This window comes from Microchirus variegatus (assembly GCF_963457635.1).
Source record: "Microchirus variegatus genome assembly, chromosome: 23".
Lineage (NCBI taxonomy): Eukaryota > Metazoa > Chordata > Actinopteri > Pleuronectiformes > Soleidae > Microchirus > Microchirus variegatus.
In genome coordinates this window covers 18,886,248-18,908,422 of record NC_139824.1, presented here as the reverse complement: position 1 = coordinate 18,908,422, position 22,175 = coordinate 18,886,248, and the positions used below count along the sequence as shown (strand labels likewise).

At 42.3% G+C, this 22,175-nt stretch overlaps 2 protein-coding genes across 2 annotated transcripts; one reads left to right on the top strand and one right to left on the bottom strand.

Annotated features, from left to right (window-relative positions):
* Positions 1-504: 504 nt before the first annotated feature.
* On the top strand, positions 505-9,722 carry LOC310943629 (metal transporter CNNM1-like; the record flags this gene model as incomplete). Its single annotated transcript, XM_083909257.1, has 10 exons — positions 505-2,000; positions 3,575-3,718; positions 5,265-5,405; positions 5,486-5,655; positions 5,736-5,826; positions 6,561-6,706; positions 6,875-7,166; positions 8,253-8,357; positions 9,049-9,153; positions 9,643-9,722. Exons 1-10 carry the CDS (start codon positions 557-559, stop codon positions 9,720-9,722), a joined length of 2,718 nt encoding a protein of 905 aa, XP_083765383.1. The 5' UTR covers positions 505-556.
* Positions 9,723-12,579: 2,857 nt separating this feature from the next.
* LOC310943632 (aspartate aminotransferase, cytoplasmic-like) lies at positions 12,580-20,247 on the bottom strand. Its single transcript, XM_083909260.1, has 9 exons — positions 20,024-20,247; positions 17,485-17,666; positions 17,273-17,396; positions 16,403-16,515; positions 16,124-16,228; positions 15,468-15,618; positions 15,220-15,385; positions 14,977-15,119; positions 12,580-13,696 (listed from the first exon to the last, which is right to left on the bottom strand). The coding sequence occupies exons 1-9, from the start codon at positions 20,130-20,132 to the stop codon at positions 13,557-13,559; spliced, it is 1,233 nt and encodes a 410-aa protein (XP_083765386.1). The 5' UTR covers positions 20,133-20,247; the 3' UTR covers positions 12,580-13,556.
* Between the last annotated feature and the right edge of the window lie 1,928 nt (positions 20,248-22,175).

Genomic DNA, 22,175 nt, shown 5'->3' with positions numbered 1-22,175 from the left:
AATAAGGTTAATCTGAATAACATTATTAAATGTTTAGTTACTTTTTGTTTTTAGTAAATGCTTCTTAAAGAATGTATGAATGTTAAAATATAAACATTTATATATATATATATATATATATATATATATATATATATATATATATATATACATATATTATGATTACCCTGAGACAAACCTTTAGTCTGCTCTTTGTATCTAATGATCATTTCATCTTATTCATTTAATTTAAACTAAAATCAGAACTGTTTGCATTGACTTTCGTCTTCATTCATTTATATTTTAATGTTGTTTCTGCAGAAGTTAAATGTCTCATAGTTTGACTCAGTCACGTGACTTCACTGTGAAGTTTATGCAGATTAAACTGATTCTCAGGTTATTATTACAAAGTGACGTCACTGCGCTGTGGCGCGCGCCTCTCCCTCCGTTGCGATCACAGTCACCGACGGTCACGGAGAATCACTCCCCTCCTCCTCCGCCCACATGGACCGGAACCGCGCAGCAGCGCCACGTGACCCGGGCCCCCCCGGACTGACTGAGCCTCTCACACCGCATCATGGCTGCGGAGGATGCGGCCGCGCGGTCCAGCGGCGGAGCGCCGCTCCCCCGCGGGGCTCCTCTCTCCGCTCCCCGGCTGCTGCTGCTCTCCCTGGCCGCCTCCTCCTCGCTGCTTCCCGCCCCCGCGCGCGCTCTGCTCGGCTTTCGTCCGGAGGAGACCGGGGCGGAGCTGTCCGTGGAGGACGGGGTGCTGAAAGCCACGGAGGGGACGCGCTTCATGCTGCGGGTTTATTACTCCACGTCACCGCAGCGGCTCAACCGCACCTCGGGGGCGCGCGCCAACAACGCCGCGCCGTGGATCGCCTTCATCGAGGAGCCGAGTCCCGGCAGAGAAGGACAAGTTCACCCGAAGAGGAACATGTGCATGGACAAGACCGCGAGGACCTCGGACATCGAGGTTCTGGGCTCTTTCAAGTCCGCATCGAGCCAGAACTCGGTGCTGGTGGAGCTGCTGGCGAAGGACCTGCGACGAGGAGAGAAGATCAAGCACTACTCCATGTGCGCCTTTGACGGGTCCAAGTGGGAACACTACCGGACCCGGGACTTCTGGGTGGCCGTGGTGGAGCGCTCAGCGGTGCCGGAGCTGTGGCTGCAGGTCCTGGTCTCGGTCCTGCTGCTCGGGCTCTCGGCGTTGTTCAGCGGCCTGAACCTGAGCCTCTTGGCCCTGGACCCGGTGGAGCTGCAGGTTCTGCAGAACAGCGGCACCGACAAGGAGCAAAATTACGCGCGGAAAATCGAGTCCGTGCGTCGCCACGGGAACTACGTGCTGTGCACGTTGCTGCTGGGCACCGCCATCATCAACGCGTCGCTCGCCGTGTGGATGTGTCAGATCCTGGGCATGACCTGGGTCTCCACGGTCATCTGCGCCTTCGGCATCTTCTTCATCGGGGAGATTCTGCCGCACTCGGTGGCGTCGCGTCACGGCCTCGCCATCGCCTCCAAAACCATCTGGGTGACGCGGCTGCTGATGGTGCTCTCCTTCCCCATCTCATACCCCATCAGCAAACTGCTGGACCTCATCCTCAACCAGGAGATCTCCAACTTCTACACCAGGGAGAAACTCCTGGAGATGCTGCGCGTGACGGACCCGTACCACGACCTGGTCAAAGAGGAGCTCAACATCATCCAGGGGGCGCTGGAGCTGCGCACCAAGACCGTGGAGGACGTCCTGACGCCGCTCACCGACTGCTTCATGCTGGCCTCGGACGCGGTGCTGGACTTCAACACCATGTCCGAGATCATGCAGAGCGGATACACGCGCATCCCCGTGTTCGAGAACGAGCGCTCCAACATCGTGGACATCCTGTTCGTCAAGGACCTGGCGTTCGTGGACCCGGACGACTGCACCCCGCTGAAGACCATCACGCAGTTCTACAAACACCCGCTGCACTGCGTCTTCAACGACACCAAACTGGACGCCATGCTCGAGGAGTTCAAGAAAGGTGAGAAGAGTCAGAGTCAGAGTCAGAGTCAGAGTCAGAGCAGCTGCACATAAACACTGAGACACTGAGGTCTGCACAGTGTTCAGGTTTAGACTTGATCTCACTGTCTTTTACAGAGGTTTGTCCTCGTCTTCTTCACTGAGTTAGAAGTGACCTCTTCATAGAACCTTCAGCAGGTTTCCAAGGTCAGATCAGTTCAGAGTCCAGCACAGATACAGACATCACTGATGATGGAGGTCTGACCCAGCACTTTAGGCCTCAGACTGCTTTCACACCTGAAGTCTGGATGTTTTTCCTGAAATTGTCCAGGTGCAAACACAAAGTTCTGCTAAAGTAGCTCATGTGTCCTCAGTATCCTGCAGCCACAGTCACATCTTCACATTTTGAATTCTCTCCTGGTTCTGTGAGGAGATGCAGGACGTTTGTGTTCTCTGATGCAGTAACATCTGTCTATAAGTGTGAGTTAGAGACTTCAATATTTATTTATATTTGTTGTCTTTGATCAACTTATTCTATTTGCATCTAAATCTAAACGTCTTCATCGAGTTTCTTCTCATCTTTATTGACACAGATGTGACCGACAGAGTCATTCACTGAAGCCTAATTACATTTAAAATAAATATACAATAAAGAGTGTTTGGAGTCATTTCTCATGACTCTGTGCTCTGGCTGCAGAATAATATATATATTATTATTATTATATTATATGACGTCACTATCACGACCCTGGTTTAAAGGCTGCTGCAGATGCTAATGCTGAGGTCATTTAGTGCACGTTTACAGTGACATTGGTGTGTGTGTTTGTGTGTGTGTGTGTGTGTGTGTGTTGCTGCAGTGTTGCAGCAGCAGCATCAGTGTTTTCCCTCCTCTCACTTGTGTGTATGCAGTCAGCTGCTGTTAAAGGGGTGGGGTTCTCCTCGTCCAATCACAGCTCTCCCTGCTGCACATTCAGCTGTTTTTTGTCTTTTTCCTTTTTTTTTCCCACTGTGATGGAACAGAGGGAAACAGAAGGACTGAAGAGAACATTATGTGTACGTTTGAGACTGACCCACTTAGGTGAATGCAAATGAATGTGTCTCAGTATTTGGCAGGCAGTGAGCGTAGAGAGACTCAGAGAAAGCTAACAGCTAACAGCTGAGCAGCAGTGAAGACCTAAGAACAAGGATTCTCCACAGCAGCAGCAGCTTTGACAACATATAGTTTTAAGATTTAATTTCTTTATAGGTTTGGATGAATTAAGAACACATTTAGTTCCAGTTTGCAAATAGTAAATATAGTAAATAATGGAGTTATTTTACAAAGTAAAAATACTCTTTCCAAAATTCAGATTTCCAACAGGTGGAAACAGGGGTGCAGTGGTGAGCGTTGTTACCTCATAGCAGGAAGGTCAGAGGTTCAGATCCCGTGTTTCCTCACTGTCTAAAAACATGCAGAGATTAATAATTGTTGACAGTAAATGAAGTGTTTATGTTTTGTCTCTATGTGTGATGGCTCTGAGACGAACTGATGAGTGAGATGTTGCTGTTGTTGTTGTTGTTTAAAAAAGTGTTTCCTTCTCGACCTTTGACCTCCAGGAAAGTCTCACCTCGCCGTCGTGCAGCGCGTGAACAACGAGGGCGAAGGCGATCCGTTCTACGAGGTGACGGGCATCGTCACGCTGGAGGACGTCATCGAGGAAATCATCAAGTCAGAGATCCTGGACGAGACTGACCTCTACAGTAGGTGTCTGTCTGTACATGGTTTAACACAAGTGACAGGAACTAGTGCAGTGTCTGTAGGAACTATGTATTCCTATAGAGGGAGCTGAAGAAGATATTTATTTTTTCAAAAAATCATTAAAATTATTCCTTAAGAGATTTGCGAATATTTTCAACTGATCCTTGTTCATAGCGATGTCGACTATTATGATGGTGAATTTCAAGTCATTCCGAGATACTTTTTTTTTTTGAGAAGAAAGTCAGCTCACTGTCAAAGTGCATCAGGGCAAATGGATAATTTCATGATTTTCAAAAATTCATTAAAAATATTTCTTAAGAGATTTGCAAATATTTTCAACTGATCCTTGTTCAGGGCGATGCCGACTATTATGATGGTAAATTTCAAGTCATTCCGAAAAAAAAATTTTTTTGAGAAGAAAGTCAGTTCACTGTCAAAGTGCATCAGGGCAAATGGATTTTTTTCAGATTTTCAAAAATTCATTAAAATTATTCCTTAAGAGATTTGCAAATATTTTCAACTGATCCTTGTTCAGGGCGATGTCGACTATTATGATGGTAAATTTCAAGTCATTCCGAGATACTTTTTGTTTTTTTGAAGAAAGTCAGTTCACTGTCAAAGTGCATCAGGGCAAATGGATCATTTCATGATTTTCAAAAATTCATTAAAATTATTCCTTAAGAGATATGCAAATATTTTCAACAGATCCTTGTTCAGGGCGAGGAAGACTATTATGATGGTGAATTTCAAGTAATTCGGAGATACTTTTTGTTTTCGAGAAGAAAGTCAACTCACTGTCAAAGTGCATCAGGGCAAATGGATAATTTCATGATTTTCAAAAATTCTTTAAAAATATTTCTTAAGAGATTTGCAAATATTCTCAACAGATCCTTGTTCAGGGCGATGCCGACTATTATGATGGTAAATTTCAAGTCATTCCGAAAAAAAAAATTTTTTGAGAAGAAAGTCAGCTCACTGTCAAAGTGCATCAGGGCAAATGGATTTTTTTCAGATTTTCAAAAATTCATTAAAATTTTTCCTAGAGAGATTTGCAAATATTTTCAACAGATCCTTATTCAGGGCGATGTCGACTATTATGATGGTGAATTTCAAGTCATTCCGAGATACTTTTAGTTTTTTTGAAGAAAGTCAGCTCACTGTCAAAGTGCATCAGGGCAAATGGATAATTTTCGGATTTTCAAAAAATCATTAAAATTATTCCTTAAGAGGTTTGCAAATATTTTCAACAGATCCTTGTTCAGGGCGATGCCGACTATTATGATGGTGAATTTCAAGTCATTCCAAGAAACTTTTTTTTTTTGCTGATGAGCCGCTGTCTGCCTGGTGCAGCATGATAAATCAGTGAAAATTAAAATTGCTCCAAAAAATTTTAAAATCAAGGATGCACACCATTGGGTCAGGCTCAACCCATATCCAAAGTCTTAGGGCAATCTGACTAACGGTCAGCGAGATGTCTGTCACAGACAGACGTAACTTGCTTTATAGATAGATGTGTCTCACTGTGTGTGTGTGTGTGTGTGTTATCAGCTGACAATAGAACAAAGCGCCGTGTTTCTCACCATGAGAGGAAGCAGCAGGATTTCTCCATCTTCAAACTGTCAGAGAACGAGATGAAAGTGAAGATTTCTCCTCAGCTTCTTCTGGCCACTCACAGGTTCCTGTCCACAGGTAACAGACCTCAGTCCTGTCAGGGAGGAACCACGTTATTAAAGATGAACATCTCTGCTTCTGTGTCCTCTCTCCGTCAGAGGTGGAACCCTTCAAACCTGCTCACATCTCAGAGAAGATCCTGCTGAGGCTGATCAAACACCCCAGCGTGGTCCAGGAGCTCAAGTTCGACGAGAGGAACAAGCGAGCGCAGCAGCACTTCCTGTTCCAACGCAACAAACCGGTGGAGCACTTCATCCTGGTGCTGCAGGTACAGTATCTGAGTTCACTGATGCTGATGCTGATGCTGATGCTGATGCTGCTGATGCTCACACACTCTTGTTCCCTCAGGGTCGAGTGGAGGTGGAGTTCGGTAAAGAAGCGCTGAAGTTTGAGAACGGAGCGTTCTCCTACTTTGGAGTTCCTGCCATCATGCCCACAGGTACAGAGAGAGAGAGGAACACCATGGTTTACATCTGCAGCCAAAGATACACCCCCCCCCCCCCTCTTTATCCAGTCCTGTCCATTTCTGACACAAAAGTGAGATTCACTCAATTAGCTTTTGCTTAATTAAACTGAAGCTGACAACACACACATTTGCATTTCCCGGCATCTGGGGTTGGATTATGAGCAGATTAGGTCTCTGGACACTGGGATTATAAATTCAACTCTCTTTATAGGTTGAATCTTTCTACATTTACCTCCACGTCCTGTACTCCAGGATGCTTCCCAGACTCCTGTGGACTGAGTTCCTGCTCCTCAGGAATAAAAACACTGAGTGTTCGGTGTCTTTTCAGCATCTTGACCTCATGTGCTGATGGACCTGCACAAACCCAAAAGCAACAAAACAATTGCGCTAAACAGCTAATTATTAGCTTCTCTCTTCTCTTTTTTAACTTTTGCATAGCTGCTCCACTTAATCCCCGCCGCTCCTCACTGCACTGACTTCCAAGAGTGCGTTTCAAGAGTTCGATATCGATCTATATTCACTAATCCAACGGTACCTTCACACGAGCCTAACTCTGATTAAGTGGTAATAACTGTAGGTTTAAAGCACCACTGCTGCAAACACATGCAAGATACAACCAACACGATGTTAATCAATTAAATTCAGCTAAAAAGTCTGCAACTTCCAGGCTCATTGAACTTACAGAATATTCTTCTTCTCTAAATCAGTGCACAGATCCCCGTCTCGCAGCAGTGGTCTGGACCGATCTGAGTCCATGTTGTACGGAGGGAGCATGGGTCAGCTGAACGGAGGGGGGAACGTCTACCTGCCAGATTATTCTGTCAGACAACTCACACACCTGCAGGTCATCAAGGTACAGACGTCATCATCATCTCAGGCTACAATAATCTCAAATAACTTGTTTGGTTTCTCTGCTTCAGGAGTTCATTTTATCTGAAGCATCAATGAAAACGTGTACATTTAAGAGTTGAATGTATTATCTCTGCATTCAGATGTATTTACCTCTCTCTCTCTGCGTCAGATCACTCGCAGTCACTATCAGAACGCGGTGACAGCGACCAGGATGGACAGCTCTCCTCAAACACCCGACGCCGACGCTCGTCCGTCCGAGGGAAACACCCCCAACCCGGAGCCTCCGATCGCGGAGCACGGGGCCACGCTGATGCCCCCCCCGCCTCCACACACAGCCACCTCCACCACGTTGATGCCTCCGCCCAGAGAGCACAGTCGACCCGGATCGGCCAGAACCCAAGGACCACAGTCCAGCGTCCTGCACAGCACGTCGCTGCTCAACGAGAAGAACCGCATTGTCCGTAAGTGTCCTCCACTCTAGTGGGACGGACCAGTAAAATAACAGCATAATAACTTTATGAACGACAAGAACTTTGTGAAGAATTTTTGTGAAAGTATCTTTTTACAAAACATGACATTTCTTGAGAAATATACGTGCAATTTCAACAATATTATGCCTAAATTTACCTAAATGTCACTGTGATAACACTGGATCTATGAAGGCACAGACATTTAGTCTGGAAGTGAAAAATATTAGCGATGTGCAAAAGGTTGACGCACGTTAACGCGTGACGCGTTTCCACGACGACTGACCGGAAAAAGACGAGCGCGACGTTATGTTTACGTGCCTCGGCACCGGAGTCCAGTTAGCTCCGTTAGCTGCATTAGCTCCTACCGTTTACCAGTTAGCTCCGTTAGCTGCATTAGCTCCTACCGTTTAGCAGTTAGCTCCGTTAGCTGCATTAGCTCCTACCGTTTAGCAGTTAGCTCCGTTAGCTGCATTAGCTCCTACCGTTTACCAGTTAGCTCCGTTAGCTGCATTAGCTCCTACCGTTTACCAGCTAGCTCCGTTAGCTGCATTAGCTCCTACCGTTTAGCAGTTAGCTCCGTTAGCTGCATTAGCTCCTACCGTTTACCAGCTAGCTCCGTTAGCTGCATTAGCTCCTACCGTTTACCAGTTAGCTCCGTTAGCTGCATTAGCTCCTACTGTTTACCAGTTAGCTCCATTAGCTCCTACCGTTTACCAGTTAGCTCCGTTAGCTGCATTAGCTCCTACCGTTTACCAGTTAGCTCCGTTAGCTGCATTAGCTCCTTTTAGCGCCGTTAGCGTTAGCCTACAGTGGAACTGGAGCGGTCTGTTTCCGGCTGTTTTAGCAGCGCTAACAAATAACCAGCGTACCTGTGTACGTGTGTTTACGTTGACGTTTGACAGCACTAAAAAAATATTGTATTTGACGTTGACATTTTACCAAATTCATCCTGTGGGCCGGATCAGACCCTCTGGCGTGCCAGTTCTGGCCCCCCGGGCCGTATGTTTGACCCCCCTGTTATCGAGTCTTTTTACTTTCACTTCCACATGCATGTGTTTGTGTTTGTGTTTACTGCAGGGAGTAAATCTGACGGCCAGAAAAGTCCCAGCGACTCCGTGTTCCTCAGGATGGACGAGATCCCGTACATCAGAGAGGACCGAGCGGAGACGGACGCACACGGCGGTAAATAAAACACGTTTGGCAGGTTTACTCGTGGAGACGGGAATCAAACGCTCAACTTCAAGCTTCCTTTGTTAGTTTCCTCCCTTTTTGGGCCTGATTTATCAGCTCCTTCCACTAAAGTCTGTCTCCACACGAGAGGATTTTCAAATCTGACACAACAACAAACTGGAAGTGATTTTCAAAGTTTTCATCCTGAGAAACCTCAGGCGAGATGATGCAGTCAGGACTCAGAGCCACATAAACCATGTCAGGGATGTGGGATCTCACAGAAAGTCACATTGACTTGTCGCGGGAATTAAACTAGTGACCCGTCCAGTTACGAGGCCCGCTGCTTTTAACAATTTCATGCCAAAATCCTTCATTCCTATCATCTACATGAGGGGAAACGGCTGGAAATTTGCATAATAGAGCTCAATGAGGCCCCTGAGGCCCCCAGAGTCACTGAGAGCACCCCTGCCAACAAAACCAAACCTCTTTAGCAGCAGGAATACGTTCACATTCACATATTTAAAGTTCCCAAAAGTTGGTTTCATTGACTTTACGGGTTTGGATTTGAATTCTCCTCTGAGAGAAAACGCTGTTCTTCAGTGATTCATGACTCTCTCTCTGTCTGTCTCTCTCTCTCTCTCTCTCTCTCTCTCTCTCTCTCTCTCTCTCTCTCTCTCTCTCTCTCTCTCTCTCTCTCTCTCAGACGTGGCTTCTGTTCCCATGGAAACACACAGTTCTCCTTTCATCAGCAGTTTGTCTCTGAGCGGCTCAGAGGAAACCCTGGGCAAGAAACTGCTGCTGAAGCTCAGTGAGTCCTCACATTCATTCTCTCTGTGTGTGTGTGTGTGTGTGTGTGTGTGTGCCTTTAATTCATATGGAAACTCAGCTGCACACACACACACACACACACACACGCACATTAGAAGTAACTTGCCTACTTTATATTCTCCTGCTGTTTCCTTCCTTCAGTGTTTCCGTTTTTTATTCTACATTCTACAGATGTGTGTGTATATACTGTATATTATCATAAAGTCGAGCTTATAACATAAAAAAAACCTTTCTACATATTTGTTGTATGTGGATTTAGGAGCTAAACAAAAGTATATTCTTCAAGTATAAGGTCTTGGTTTGCAAATGATCATTTGTAACCAAAATTCTGGCTTTTATGCTGAGTTTTTCTGGTTTAAATCAACAAAACACAACAGCAATCCACTCAAAATGAATGAATAAATGAATGAAGCGTAAAGTTTTACGAGGAACACAATGAACAGCGTTTGCATCACTGTCGTCTCCTCAGGTCACAGGAAGAGGAAAAAGTCTCGTGAAGGAGACAAAACACCAGAGGACGTTTCAGAGCAGCTGCTGGTTCAAACCTAACAGAAGATCATGACTCTGATGTTCTTCATGTTTGTTTGTGAAGACCATGATGAAGAGGAGGAGGAAGATCTCAGAGTTTTATCTGAGGACAAAGTGTCGTCGTCACATTTGTACATAAAAGACCGAGGTTTTCTGAGAGTTTTAAAGTTTGTACTCGTTCAGGTCGTTCTGAACCAAAGTGAGAGTTGAATCATTTACTGACAAACAGAAGGATGAAGATGTGCTTTGTTTCTTTATGTTTATGCCTTTTTTCTTCAAAGATTACAGAGTTTAAGAAGAATGTCAACATATATATATATATATATATATATACATTATATATTTTCTTTGCTGGCGGCCATTAAAGACGAATGTAAAGATTTAAAGAAGACACTTTAAAGACTTTTGAAGCCATAACTAAAGGAGTTTTTCTTGTATGAGAGCAATACTGAAAAGACTTAATGCAACGTTATTGATGTAAATGGACCTCCAGAATCAAGAATTAATGAATTATTATTATATATATATATATAATAGTGATTTTCTAGAAATTCCTTTTTAAAGTCAGAGACATTTTGTCAAAGTCAGTGTACAGAATAAACTGAAAGAGGAAACTGAACTCAGACTGATTCATTTCTGCACAGGATTCATATTCATACTCTACACGACACTATATTTATATGAAAATGGTGTTTGGAGCCTTTTTGTTGACGCTGAATTGACCTTTGTCTTCTAATGAATCATAGGTGGTTAAAGCTGCTGCAGCTGAAACTCTGTCCTCACTTTGTTTCTCCTGTTGTGAAAATGTTCCTGATGGAGAACAGTTGTGTTGGTGCAGAGAGGACAGAGGGGGCGTGGCCTCCATCTGACTCAGTTTGCACCGTCACATACTGCAGCACTGAGGAAGAGGAAGAGGAGGAGGAGGAAGAGGAAGAGGAGGAGGAGGAGGAGGAGATGCTGCTTCAGCTCAGACTTAGTGTGAGCAGAAGGAAAGACAATAAGAGACGACTCGACACCACTCTCTCACGTCCAACAGTGATATCACATCCTTCAGTGTGTATAAATACATAAATATATATATATAATTCAGATCTTTTAAAGCCACGCTGTCAAACTCAATCACAGCAGGGGTTAAAATTAAAAAACTGTTGAGGGTCGAGGGTCACACAAGGTCAAATCATATTCTAGATTAAATAAAGAAACAAATCAGAGATGAAATTTGATGTTGGTGTAAAATGTAATGAACAAGTTCAATATTCTATCATTTATGGATCTACGCCAATAATCATTTGCTGTTTGACTAAATGTTTAAAACGTTCACATGTAATTTGTTTGATTTTTACATGGTCGAGGAAACTAAAGTGTGATAAGATATTAGATCTCAGAGGCTGAACGTTGTTTTAGAGCAGAGTAATAAAATATTCTGCTCCCATTAATAATAAATAAACATGATTTGGTTTTTTTAGCTTTTGTTTACATTTTTACAGCATTTTAATTCTGTAATTTATGAGATATCAAAGAGTTTTGTGGTTCAGATTTGTCATTTTCACACACACACACACCCCCACACATGGTGACACACACACACACACACACACACACACACACAGTGATGGGAGTGGTGCTCTGTGAGCCCCGTCATTGGCTGACACACAGAGCAGAGACAGAGGAAGCGTCTGAGGGTAAGAATCAGATGAAAAACTGCTGAGTCACTTTGCTGCAGTGGAGCAGAGACTTCAGCCAATCAGCATCAAGAAAGATGATGACTCACTCTGCTGCTGCAGGAAGTTGTTGTTGTTTGTTTCCTCTGCATCAGATTAACGCTGAGAGGAAACATGTTCTGCTTCTGTGAATGAAAATGATACTATATTATATACATATATATTTTATATATATATACAGTACAGACCAAAAGTTTGGACACACCTTTCCATTTACTTGAATGAGGAAGTGTGTCCAAACTTTTGGTCTGTACTGTATATATATATATAATATTATTAGAAGTCATTTTTATACACGTGAAATAAGAGTATAATGAAACTATGTCACGCTGTTTTGCATCAAAATATTCTGAAATATAAATATAGTACTAAACGTCTACGTCTTCATTTGAGATAAATGTTTCCAGTTTATTTACAAACAAACACTGATAACTGAATTTATGAGTTTGTGTGTGTGTGATTTAAAGGAACAGTTCAGGATTTTTAATAGTCTTTGGATATCTCACTGCCAAATTCAATAAAACCATTACTATCTCTTTAACCAACTTCAATCAATACATTATAAGTCAACTACTAAATCATGTTTACAGCTTCTTAAAATAAATAAATAATAAAATACATAAATAAATACATAATAATAATAATACTAGTAGCACTTTTATTCATAAATGTGATGTAACAAAGGTAAAGGGCAAATATTGACCATATATGCCGTTTATTTTGATTATATTTGGGCTGAATTAAACCTCTGTTGGTATATCAATATATCAATATATCAATATATCAATATATATATATATATATATATATATTTTATTATTATTGGACCCTACAGTATTTCAGATACAGGCCTCTACCAAACGGTTGAGATGTCTGTTCATAATAAACCTTGTTTGCATAATTCATAAAGTACAACATTCAGAACAAGTCACATTCATTTAGTGTTAGTGAGTTCAGCTTTATGCATTTTTCAATGAGATAAAGACACTGAAGTGTGGTCGACCACATGGTTGAGTAGTAACTTAAAGGGTTAACACAAAAGTACAGCGTTGGTCCACAGTGACACAAATATGAACACATTACAAGAGTTAACTGTGATTGGGTTTTTTTGTACAAAGTGTTCTTAAAAAAATCAGAGCAGAAAAAGTTTGTTGATTCGTGTGGTTTATTATTTATTTCAGGATGAACACACACACACACACACGTGGTTCGTAGGTTTTACAACAGCTTTGAGTAACATGATAAGGACACTGCAGAGTGCACAGACAAACACACACACACACAGTAACAGACTGTAATCACTGATGAAGAAATCAAAGTCATATTTCCAGCTTCAACGAGGTTGATGTGACTCTGAAAAGTCACACGACAGAGACGATAATAACCGTTTAAAAACAAACGACTGATTTGAAATGATAGAAATCTAAAAGTGGACAAAACAGCCACGGATTCATTGAACCTACTGTTACAGGTGTCTGTGACATGAAGGTGTGAAGGTTTCCTTGGTGTCTGAGCTTCTGCAGGAAATGAGCAGGAAATGAGCAGGAAATGAGCAGGAAATGAGCAGGACCACGGGTTCATTCACGGGTTCATTCACACCAAACGGGACACGAGCTTTAGCATCAGACGACGCTAATCGCGCAAATATGAACCGTGAGATTCACGTCATTAGTTTCAGATCAGAACATTTGTGTGAAATTAGCATCCGTCGAGACAAAGTGTTTGTGCGACGCAGCATCACGTCCTGATGTTTTCTCTGGAGTTATTTGTGTGACTTGACTGAAGATTTGAACTATTATCGTACGAAGCATCAGTCCCAGGTGAGAAAGCACAGACTGTGTCTTACTCTCTACTTGTGCAGTAAAACAGATTTAACATATATTAATCATCTACAGTGCTAATAATTGTCATTCTTTCTGTTTCTGTTGACAGCGAACTGTGACTCTTCAAGTGTTTCCCTAAAGTCATTGCACCTCCCAAGGGTTTACAGCTTTTTAACATAAACACATCTGTGCTCTCATTGGTTCAACTGCACAGAACGCTGCTGCAGTTCATCCAATCAGAGGAGAGGTGAAGAAGGGAGGGGGGGTTACAGGGTGAGGGGGGAGGGGGGGGGGGGCAGAGACAGCGGTCCTTACTGGACCTTGGTGACGGTCTCGTGGATGGACTGAGCGACATAGTCGATGTTCTTGGTGGTCAGGCCGCACATGTTGATGCGACCGCTGGCCATCAGGTACACGTGCCTCTCTTTGATCATGTGCTCCACCTGTTTGGCTGCAGGACACAACACACGTCACTCTGCTGCACAGGTGCACATGCTACACGCAACACGCTACACGCTACACGATACGTTGTCTGCTGAAATGATCAATGGTTCATTTTTGCCATTTGACAGCATGCATTTTCTGACAGGAAACTGGAGATTATTAAGGCTCGTTAAACACTCAGATATAAGAACTTAAAGTGACATACAAGGAAATAACTACAGCCACTGAACAATAAGCTCTATCATTCCTTAAGTACGTTTGCTGCCTCCTCTGTCCAGAAACTTCAGTTTGAATTTGTCCAGACAGGAATCGTTGATCTACTATAAGTTCAAATTAGTCTTGGGTGGTATGACCAAAGATATATATCATGCTATTTTTCTTACTTTGGCTCGACTTTTCTTTTGCTTTGTGCCGACCTTAACTTCATATCATACGCCAGAAACATTTCTGGCGGCCCCGCAATGAATTACAGTTGATAGTTTTAATCCAGGAGCGACTAAACTTGTTAAATATTTAATATGGACATTACTGGATACAGACCAATAAGTGTAAACTGTACAAGGGTTAGGGTTAGGGTTAGGGCTAACCCTAACCCTAACCCTAACCCTAACCCAACTGTACAACTGCAATCTGGTCATTACAATTATTACAAATGGGATTTCTTTCTTTTTTTTTCTGTTTTGTTTTCCTTTGACGGCCCTCAGTCCAATGTTGGGTTCCTAAATTAGCCCTCAGGTATCAAAACTTTGAGAACCCCTGCTTTAAACTTTAAACCTCAAACCTCTCAGTCTCACCATGTAGATGCAACATTGAAAAGGGCTCAGTCTGAAACAGCGTCGCTCGGAACAGTGTTCTGAACGTTGTATAATCAAATACACCGGTACGGCGGTATATTAAAAATTCATATCATAACGAAAATATAAAGCGGTATTCGGTGTGAACCGGTATACCGTCCAGCACTAGTTCAAATATGTTATTTTGTGACACTGGTGTTTGAAAATGATTTGCAAATTTACTAAATACTCAATAAGAAAAACATTCTTCAGTAAAGCAGCTGCTCCTGTATCTGACAATCGCTGATTCTAGATCTGGACTTTGGTGCAGAACAGTGGGCGTTTCCTTTACTCTGACCCAACAGCAATATCAACTTATTCTCAAAATAACCTTAAGCTTGAGTAGATTTTATTAGGCAACTAAAGTCATATTTCACTGCTTCAGTTTGAGGACCAGAGAGCACAGAGAGCACTCCATAAACCCCACTTCAAAACCATCCCATAATGTACTCACGGTTCAGTCCAGTGAAGCTAAACATGCCGATCTGTTGCGTGATGTGGTCCCAGGTCCCCGGGGTCCCCAGAGCCTGCAGCTTTGACTTGAGCTCGCCCCTCATCAGCAGAACCCGGTCTGCCATGGTCTTCACGTTGGCCTTCCTACAGACAACAACAACAACAACAACAACAACAACAACAACAACGTGAATCATCTGCTAATCCAGAGGTGAGCGAAACCGACGCCAACGAGCTCATTTACCACTCGGCGAAGAGTTCAGGGCAGTTGAGGGTCTTGCTGACGATGCGCGCTCCCTGAGACGGAGGGTTGGACCAGGTCGTCCTCACAATCTTCTCCATCTGAGAGAGGATGCGGCTCAGAGTCTCGCTGTCCTGAGAAACCACCGTCAGGTTCCCCACTCTCTCATCTGACAACAGCAGCAGGACGGATTATCACAGAGGCTGCTTTTAATGTGTGAAGTGTGTGTGTGAAAGTGTGTGTGAACTCACTGTACAGGCCAAAGTTTTTGGAGAAGGACTGAGCAACAAAGAGCTCAAAGCCCTCGGAGACAAAGTAGCGGATGGCCCAGGCGTCTTTCTCCAGACTGCCAGAGGCAAAGCCCTGATAGGCCGAGTCAAAGAACACAAACAGATTCCTCCTCTGTGGAAGAAAAGACGTTTAAACAACATTACAGAGGAATATCAGGAGCCAGAGTGAGAATAAATCACTTTCCCTGTATTTCCTCAAAGCTTAGGTCTGTGATTTGTTTCTGAAACACTTTTTTTTGCCTCGTCAATCGCCTTTAACCAAATAAGATGACATTGACTGATGTTTATCTGGGCTACATATACATATAAAAGACTGTAAACATGCTAAAAGGCTAATAGGCTAAAAAACTGTTCTAACTGGAAGGTACTAAAGGTTTATGAAGTAAAAAAAACAGCTGGTGATTCTGCAGAACATCAGGCCACAAACTTAGCTTTAAATGTGATGCTATTAATACATGAGTTAGATATAGAAATAATAACACCTGCATAAGTATGTGCAATAAAAGAACTGTGAGTATTTGTTTTTGACAAGAAATAAAATCATTAGCATTTGGACTTAAAACACACATTGTCGTGTTAGAGGGGCAGATATCAGATAATCTGACAAAAGGACAAACCTTCATAATCTCTGCGATCTTCTTCCACTCCTCTTGTGTTGGGTCAGTGCCGGTGGGGTTGTGAGCACAGGCGTGGAGGACAAAGATGGAGTGTTCTGGAGCTTTCTGTTCACAAGGGAAAACAAGAAGAAATACATCACAGAATATGCAACACAGATTTAAAGCAGAGGACTTCACTGATGGTGGCTTTAATCTAAAATGGTCACATCTGCATTAATTAGACACACTACAAGAGTTTTAGTGAGGTGTAAACATGTTAAACTTGTGCTCTCTCCTCACCTCCAGGTCGTCCAGGAGTCCAGCGAGGTCCAGGCCTCTGTTAGCAGCATCCCAGTAGTGATAAGGCCTGATGTCTTTAAAGCCAGCATCACTAAACACGGCGTTGTGGTTCTCTACGAGGAAAGAAAACACAAAGCAAACGCTTACAACCTTAAAGCTCACATAGAGTGGTCCTGTTGCTCATATATGTTAGTTATGGAGGTCTACTTACATACATTAACTTGTTTTTATGCTCAAAAACCTCCTAGTTTCTGTAAACGAGCCGATAGAAATCCTCTTTTCTGACGCTGTTTTTCTGCTGTGAGATTTCAGAGACAACTTTCACCCCCAGAATACAGAGTCTTGTGATTGGCCAGTACTATCCAGCACACCCGCTCTCAGAAGCGCAGCGCCCCCCTCTGGAACGGTGGATGCACTGCTCCTCATTATCAAAACATTGTTTTAACAGTGTTTAAAAATAGCTTCTTCACGACTCCCCGCCGCAGTCCCTTTGACGACCTTTGACCCGGAGTCAGAAGACACTGTCGCTCGTGAAACACCTCCACAACGGACGTTATTCTTCTTCTGCGGTTCAATGTACGCAACCTGATGTGCCCGGACTAATGCCGGAGGATCTGCTGTTCAGGAGAACCGCTGTTTACGTAACTATTACGGGATTTTCAGAGATCTCGCTTGAGCCCGAGATTACAATAAAACACAACGTTCTCAGCAGTGGCTGAACTGTTTGTTTAGAACCTTCAGGGCTTCGTAAACAAGGTAATGACGCAGATACATACCAAAAAAACAGCGTTAATAGGAACTTCCCGTCTAGTTCCGCTTTAAATCTAAGGTAAGTACGGTGTTACCATGAGTCTACAGGTGTCCACTCACCCCAGGTCGGTGCCGACACATAGACCGGTGTCGCTGTGTTGTTGGTGCCGTTGTACCAGCGGCGCAAATATTCTGCCCCAATCCTCAACGCTCCGGTGCCGCCCAGACACTGGACTCCACCAACCTGTGAGAGAAAGGAGCTCAGTGGAAAAACTGAACCAAATAAATAATAATAATCTAGTGATCGGTCAATAACGAGACGACCGTCTCACCCTGTTCTCCTGGATGGCAGCGCTGTCTTCTCCCAGAGCGACCTTTGAGGACGCAGAGCGGAACTCAGGCAGGCCGAGGATGGGCAGGTACTCGTGGTTCAGGCTGCCGTCCTCCACGATCATCCGCTCCACCTTCTTCACCACGGGCAGCACCCAGGGCTGGCTGTCGTCGGTACGGTAAGCTGGAGGGACACAAAGCAGATTAACAAACCACCATCTAAGCTACAGGGATTTCTCACCACACAGAAATGATAGCAATCATTAGGGGTGAGGGGGGGTAATCATCCATGATTCTGAATCGATTCATAAACTTCAAAAATCTATTTTTTAAGTTTCTATTTTGAAAAACCACACAAAACACCAGTTTGTGTTATTTGTGTACAGTTAAATTTTGTTACTTCTGGGAGAAAAAGAGCTTTTATTTATGCAAGTTGTTTTTGTTGTACAGGAAGTAAGTTTTTATTTGTTTTGAATGAATAAATGTTAACTTTTATCCTAAGTTTGCCTCTGTGTGATCACATTAACACATTATCTTATACAAACTGGATTGTTTTGATGCCATAATTTGCCTTAACAAACTATGCATTAAATCAATTTAAGAATCGGAATCGAATCGTGAGCCACCCAAAAGATTCACATCCCTAGCAGTTATTCACTTTGTGCAAACACGCTTTCATACGATCACATTGAATGTTTCATCTTAGATGTGTTTCTCTGTGTTTAAAAACACAATTAACTAGGATATCCATAATGCAGATTAGTTATGTGTGTAAGCTATTCAATAAATGCATGTTTTTAGACCCATGACCTTTAATTCAAGGGGACAAAATGTGTTTTTAATCTCTTATATTCAAAAGCGATGCCAGAATGTAGAATTGATAACCCTGGCAACAATGACACCACAGACATACAATGAGGAAAAGCCAGAGACAAAAACATCATTTAAGTCACGTGTCATGATGTCACACGCTCTCTTAATGTCACCCTGAATAACCACAGTGAACTAAATGAGAATATGCTCTGCACATATCTGACTCCTTAAGAATCTGTGCTCGCTGGTGCAGCAGTGAGCTCTGAAGCCTGTGCACTGCAGAGCTGCATCAGTATCAAGTATCAAGACCGTTCGCCCGGATAAAAGGGTGGACATTACTGTGAGGTCAAAACAATAAATGTACAGGAGTAAATGTACAGTGGCAAAGAGACGCTGATGTTTCTTTTTCCTGACCTCGCTGTACAACGCTGAAGTCAGCCTCAGATTCTGCACTTAAGGGGAAAGTTAAGGGGACATTAACTCGATGCGCAGTGCGACTGATTGTACACTGGATGTCTGTTTTTTTGTGTCACTTATTGATGTGAAAACATGTAGGTAAGACATTAATCTTGCATGACATCCACTGTTGTGTTTGTGAAACTTTTATTTTATTTGTGAAAACACCATTTTTCTTTTATACCCAGACCTCATTAGAAAAGGAAACCACTTCTGAAATATGGACTAGATAAATCTACAGACCCTGGAGATTCATAAAAACACACCCTCTGATTTGTGAAACCTTTATTCCATTTGTGAAAATGCAATAAAGACACATTTCAGCGTTTTTTCTGCATACAGACAACTTTGGATCAGGTCCTGATCCAAAACCACTGTACCTAGACTTATCAAATCTGGACTAGATTATCCTACAGACCTTGAAGATTCATATAAACACAGTCTCTGATTTGTGAAGCCTTTATTCCGTCTGGTGTTGGGCACCGATAGTTGAATTATCCTTGTTCCTTTCTCAGTTCCACGTCACAAGTTAATGCAGCTCAGTCACGGAGCATTGTAAAGTTAATCCTCAGCTTGACAACATGTCATGTGGGAATGTCTCTAAAACAGGACAGCTGATTATTTCCAGTCCAAACTGGTTTGATCCACATCAGGTGTGTGTTTTGATAACACGATCAAAAGCTAAATCCAGTTACATTAGTTACACAAATAACTCAAGGATGGGAAATAGTTCAAGAATATGTGATATCATTTTCTTAAATATCATTAAAAATAATGATTCAATGTATATAAATAGAGGTAGACCAGATACTTGACATGAGCCAGTGAGGGATGTTACCATGGCTCAGAGTGGTGCGTTCAATGACACGATGATAGCACAATATCATGACATAACAGTCTCCATTTATCAGTTAAACTATTGACACAAGAACACGGACAAAACACAGACTAAACACGTAACTCTGGTTCCATTAAGTGTCACAGAAACAAGAAACAAACACACATTAAAAACGTGTAGCTGTCAAACCTGAAGCTAACTTCAGCTAGCGCTCCCTGGCGTCACAGCTAGCTCGTAGCGAAGGTCAAACCGAAGAGCTACTGTTTATTTATGGTGTAAAAACACCACGTACACAACACACGTGTGAGACTTGCTTTTCAAAGCAGAGACGAGCAGCAGCTACAGCGTCACTGGGCTGACTCACTGACTCACTGAAGCACGACAGCGCGGTCATAACAGTAGAGTTAGCATTAGCATTAGCTGCGATCTCTTACCCCCGACTCCCAGATTGACCTTCTGCGGGTGGCTGTCCTCCCTGAAGTCCGCGGTCAGTTTGAACACGGCTACGGGAGGAGCCTGTGGGACGTCGCCGAACACGGACATGGTTCTGGCGGAGTGACGGAGCGGTTTAAAAGAAGAAGAGGGTGCGGGGAACGGTGAGCCAAGTAACGGGCAGAAGGAGAGGGAGGAGAGGGAGAAGACTTCACCTTCACACCGGTGCTTCCGGGAAAACAGGAAGTACATGCAGCAATCCGACCAATAGGAGGACACGTACACGTGACGTGGCACAATATATTTAAATATTCTTAGAGTAGTCTATTATTACCTTTTGTTCATTTATTTTGTAACATTTTATTTATTATTATATTATATTTTTATATTACAGCTAATATTTTATTATATGTAAATGTAAATGTGTTGTGTGCTGTATTCTTTTTACTGTTTTTCTGTTGAGGTTTGGGAGTTAAATGTATACGTTTGTATTATTTGTTTATGTCTTAGACTTAAATCAGAGGTTTTAAAACGTTTTATCATCAGTATTAGGGCTGAACCATTTTGAATAAATATCTAATTGCCATTATTTAAACAGGAATTGCAATTTTAGCGATATGATTCGCGATATCAGAGGGAATGGAAGTCTTGATATCATGATTCTCATTCGAAAAACATATTTAAAATGATTTACTGTGTGATATTTGTGCAGATCTGTGAGAAACAAAGACGTCCCCTGCAGTCTGAAGAATGTGATGTGTTTATATCAAGAACATTATTCATCTAAAATTATATTTTGACACACATTTTGGCTTTAACAAATATTGCGCCTCCCGCTATTTGAAAATTGTAGTAGGCCATATTGCGATTTTGATTAAAATTCGATTAATTGTTCAGCCCTAATCAATATCAACGCCATCAAGTCGAAGCACCACCAGTTTCCCGCCACTAGAGGTCAGTGTGAGCACACAGACAAATGTGCAGAGTCACAACAGCCAAACGTTGAGAATCATGTGTGCCTAATAAAGTGACCACTGCTTATTTGCCTTTTTTTTTTATCTCAAACTAGTCCTGTTTTGATCACGAGCTGCTGCTCTGTGATTGGATAATTAGATATTTAATTGAACAGGTGATGAAGTCAGTGTTTAGTGCTTTGTTTCTCCTTTGTCAGGATGACTTTCATGATTTCACAGTTTAACACTGGCTGACGTTTGAAAGTTCCATTGATTTGGACCCGAAACCTTCAACTATACCATTCAAATCTTAGTCTTTAACTTTGTGATACAAAACACACCCATACATTAGTGTTGTGCTGTGCTTTACCTTTCACTTCCTTCACTTTACTGAATGTACAGATGTTTCTCTCTGTCTGGTTTGATGAACAGCCTCAGCTTCACGTCTCTGTGGAGCAGCATGTTTCTATGTCAGTGAAGTGTGACACACACACACACACACACACACACACACACACACACACACACACACACACACACACACACACACACACACACACACACACACACACACACACACACACACATTCTTGTACTTGCTGCATACTGAGGACCAGCATTTCCACTTTATAAATCAACACAATTACAAATATCTACTTCATGAATGACATCTACAAAGAACTACTGGTTGCAGTACCATAAAATGTCTGCAGGTGGAGCCCCAGAGCAAAAAGGGCTGGAAAACTTTTTCGATTTTATTTTATTTTTTAAATTTTTGGTCCAACATTTTACAAAAACGTCATACTATACTATGTCGACCAAAATTTAAAAGAGAATTTGACAAAAAAATGTTGGTCCAAAATTTGACAAAAACTTCATACTATACTATGTCTTCCAAAATTTGAAAAAAAAATTTGACCCAAAATTACAAAAAAACATTTGACCCAAAATTAAAAAAAAACATTCGACCCAAAATTTGAACAAAAATGTTGACCCATATTTTGAAAAAAATTTGACCCAACATTTGAAAAAAAAATGTAAACAAAATTTTTGGTCCAAAATTTGACAAAAACGTCATTCTATACTATGTCGTCCAAAATTTGGTGTAAAAAAATTTACCCAAAATTTGATGCAAAAAAATTTACCCAAAATTTGATGCAAAAAAATTTACCCAAAATTTGATGCAAAAAAATTTGGTCCA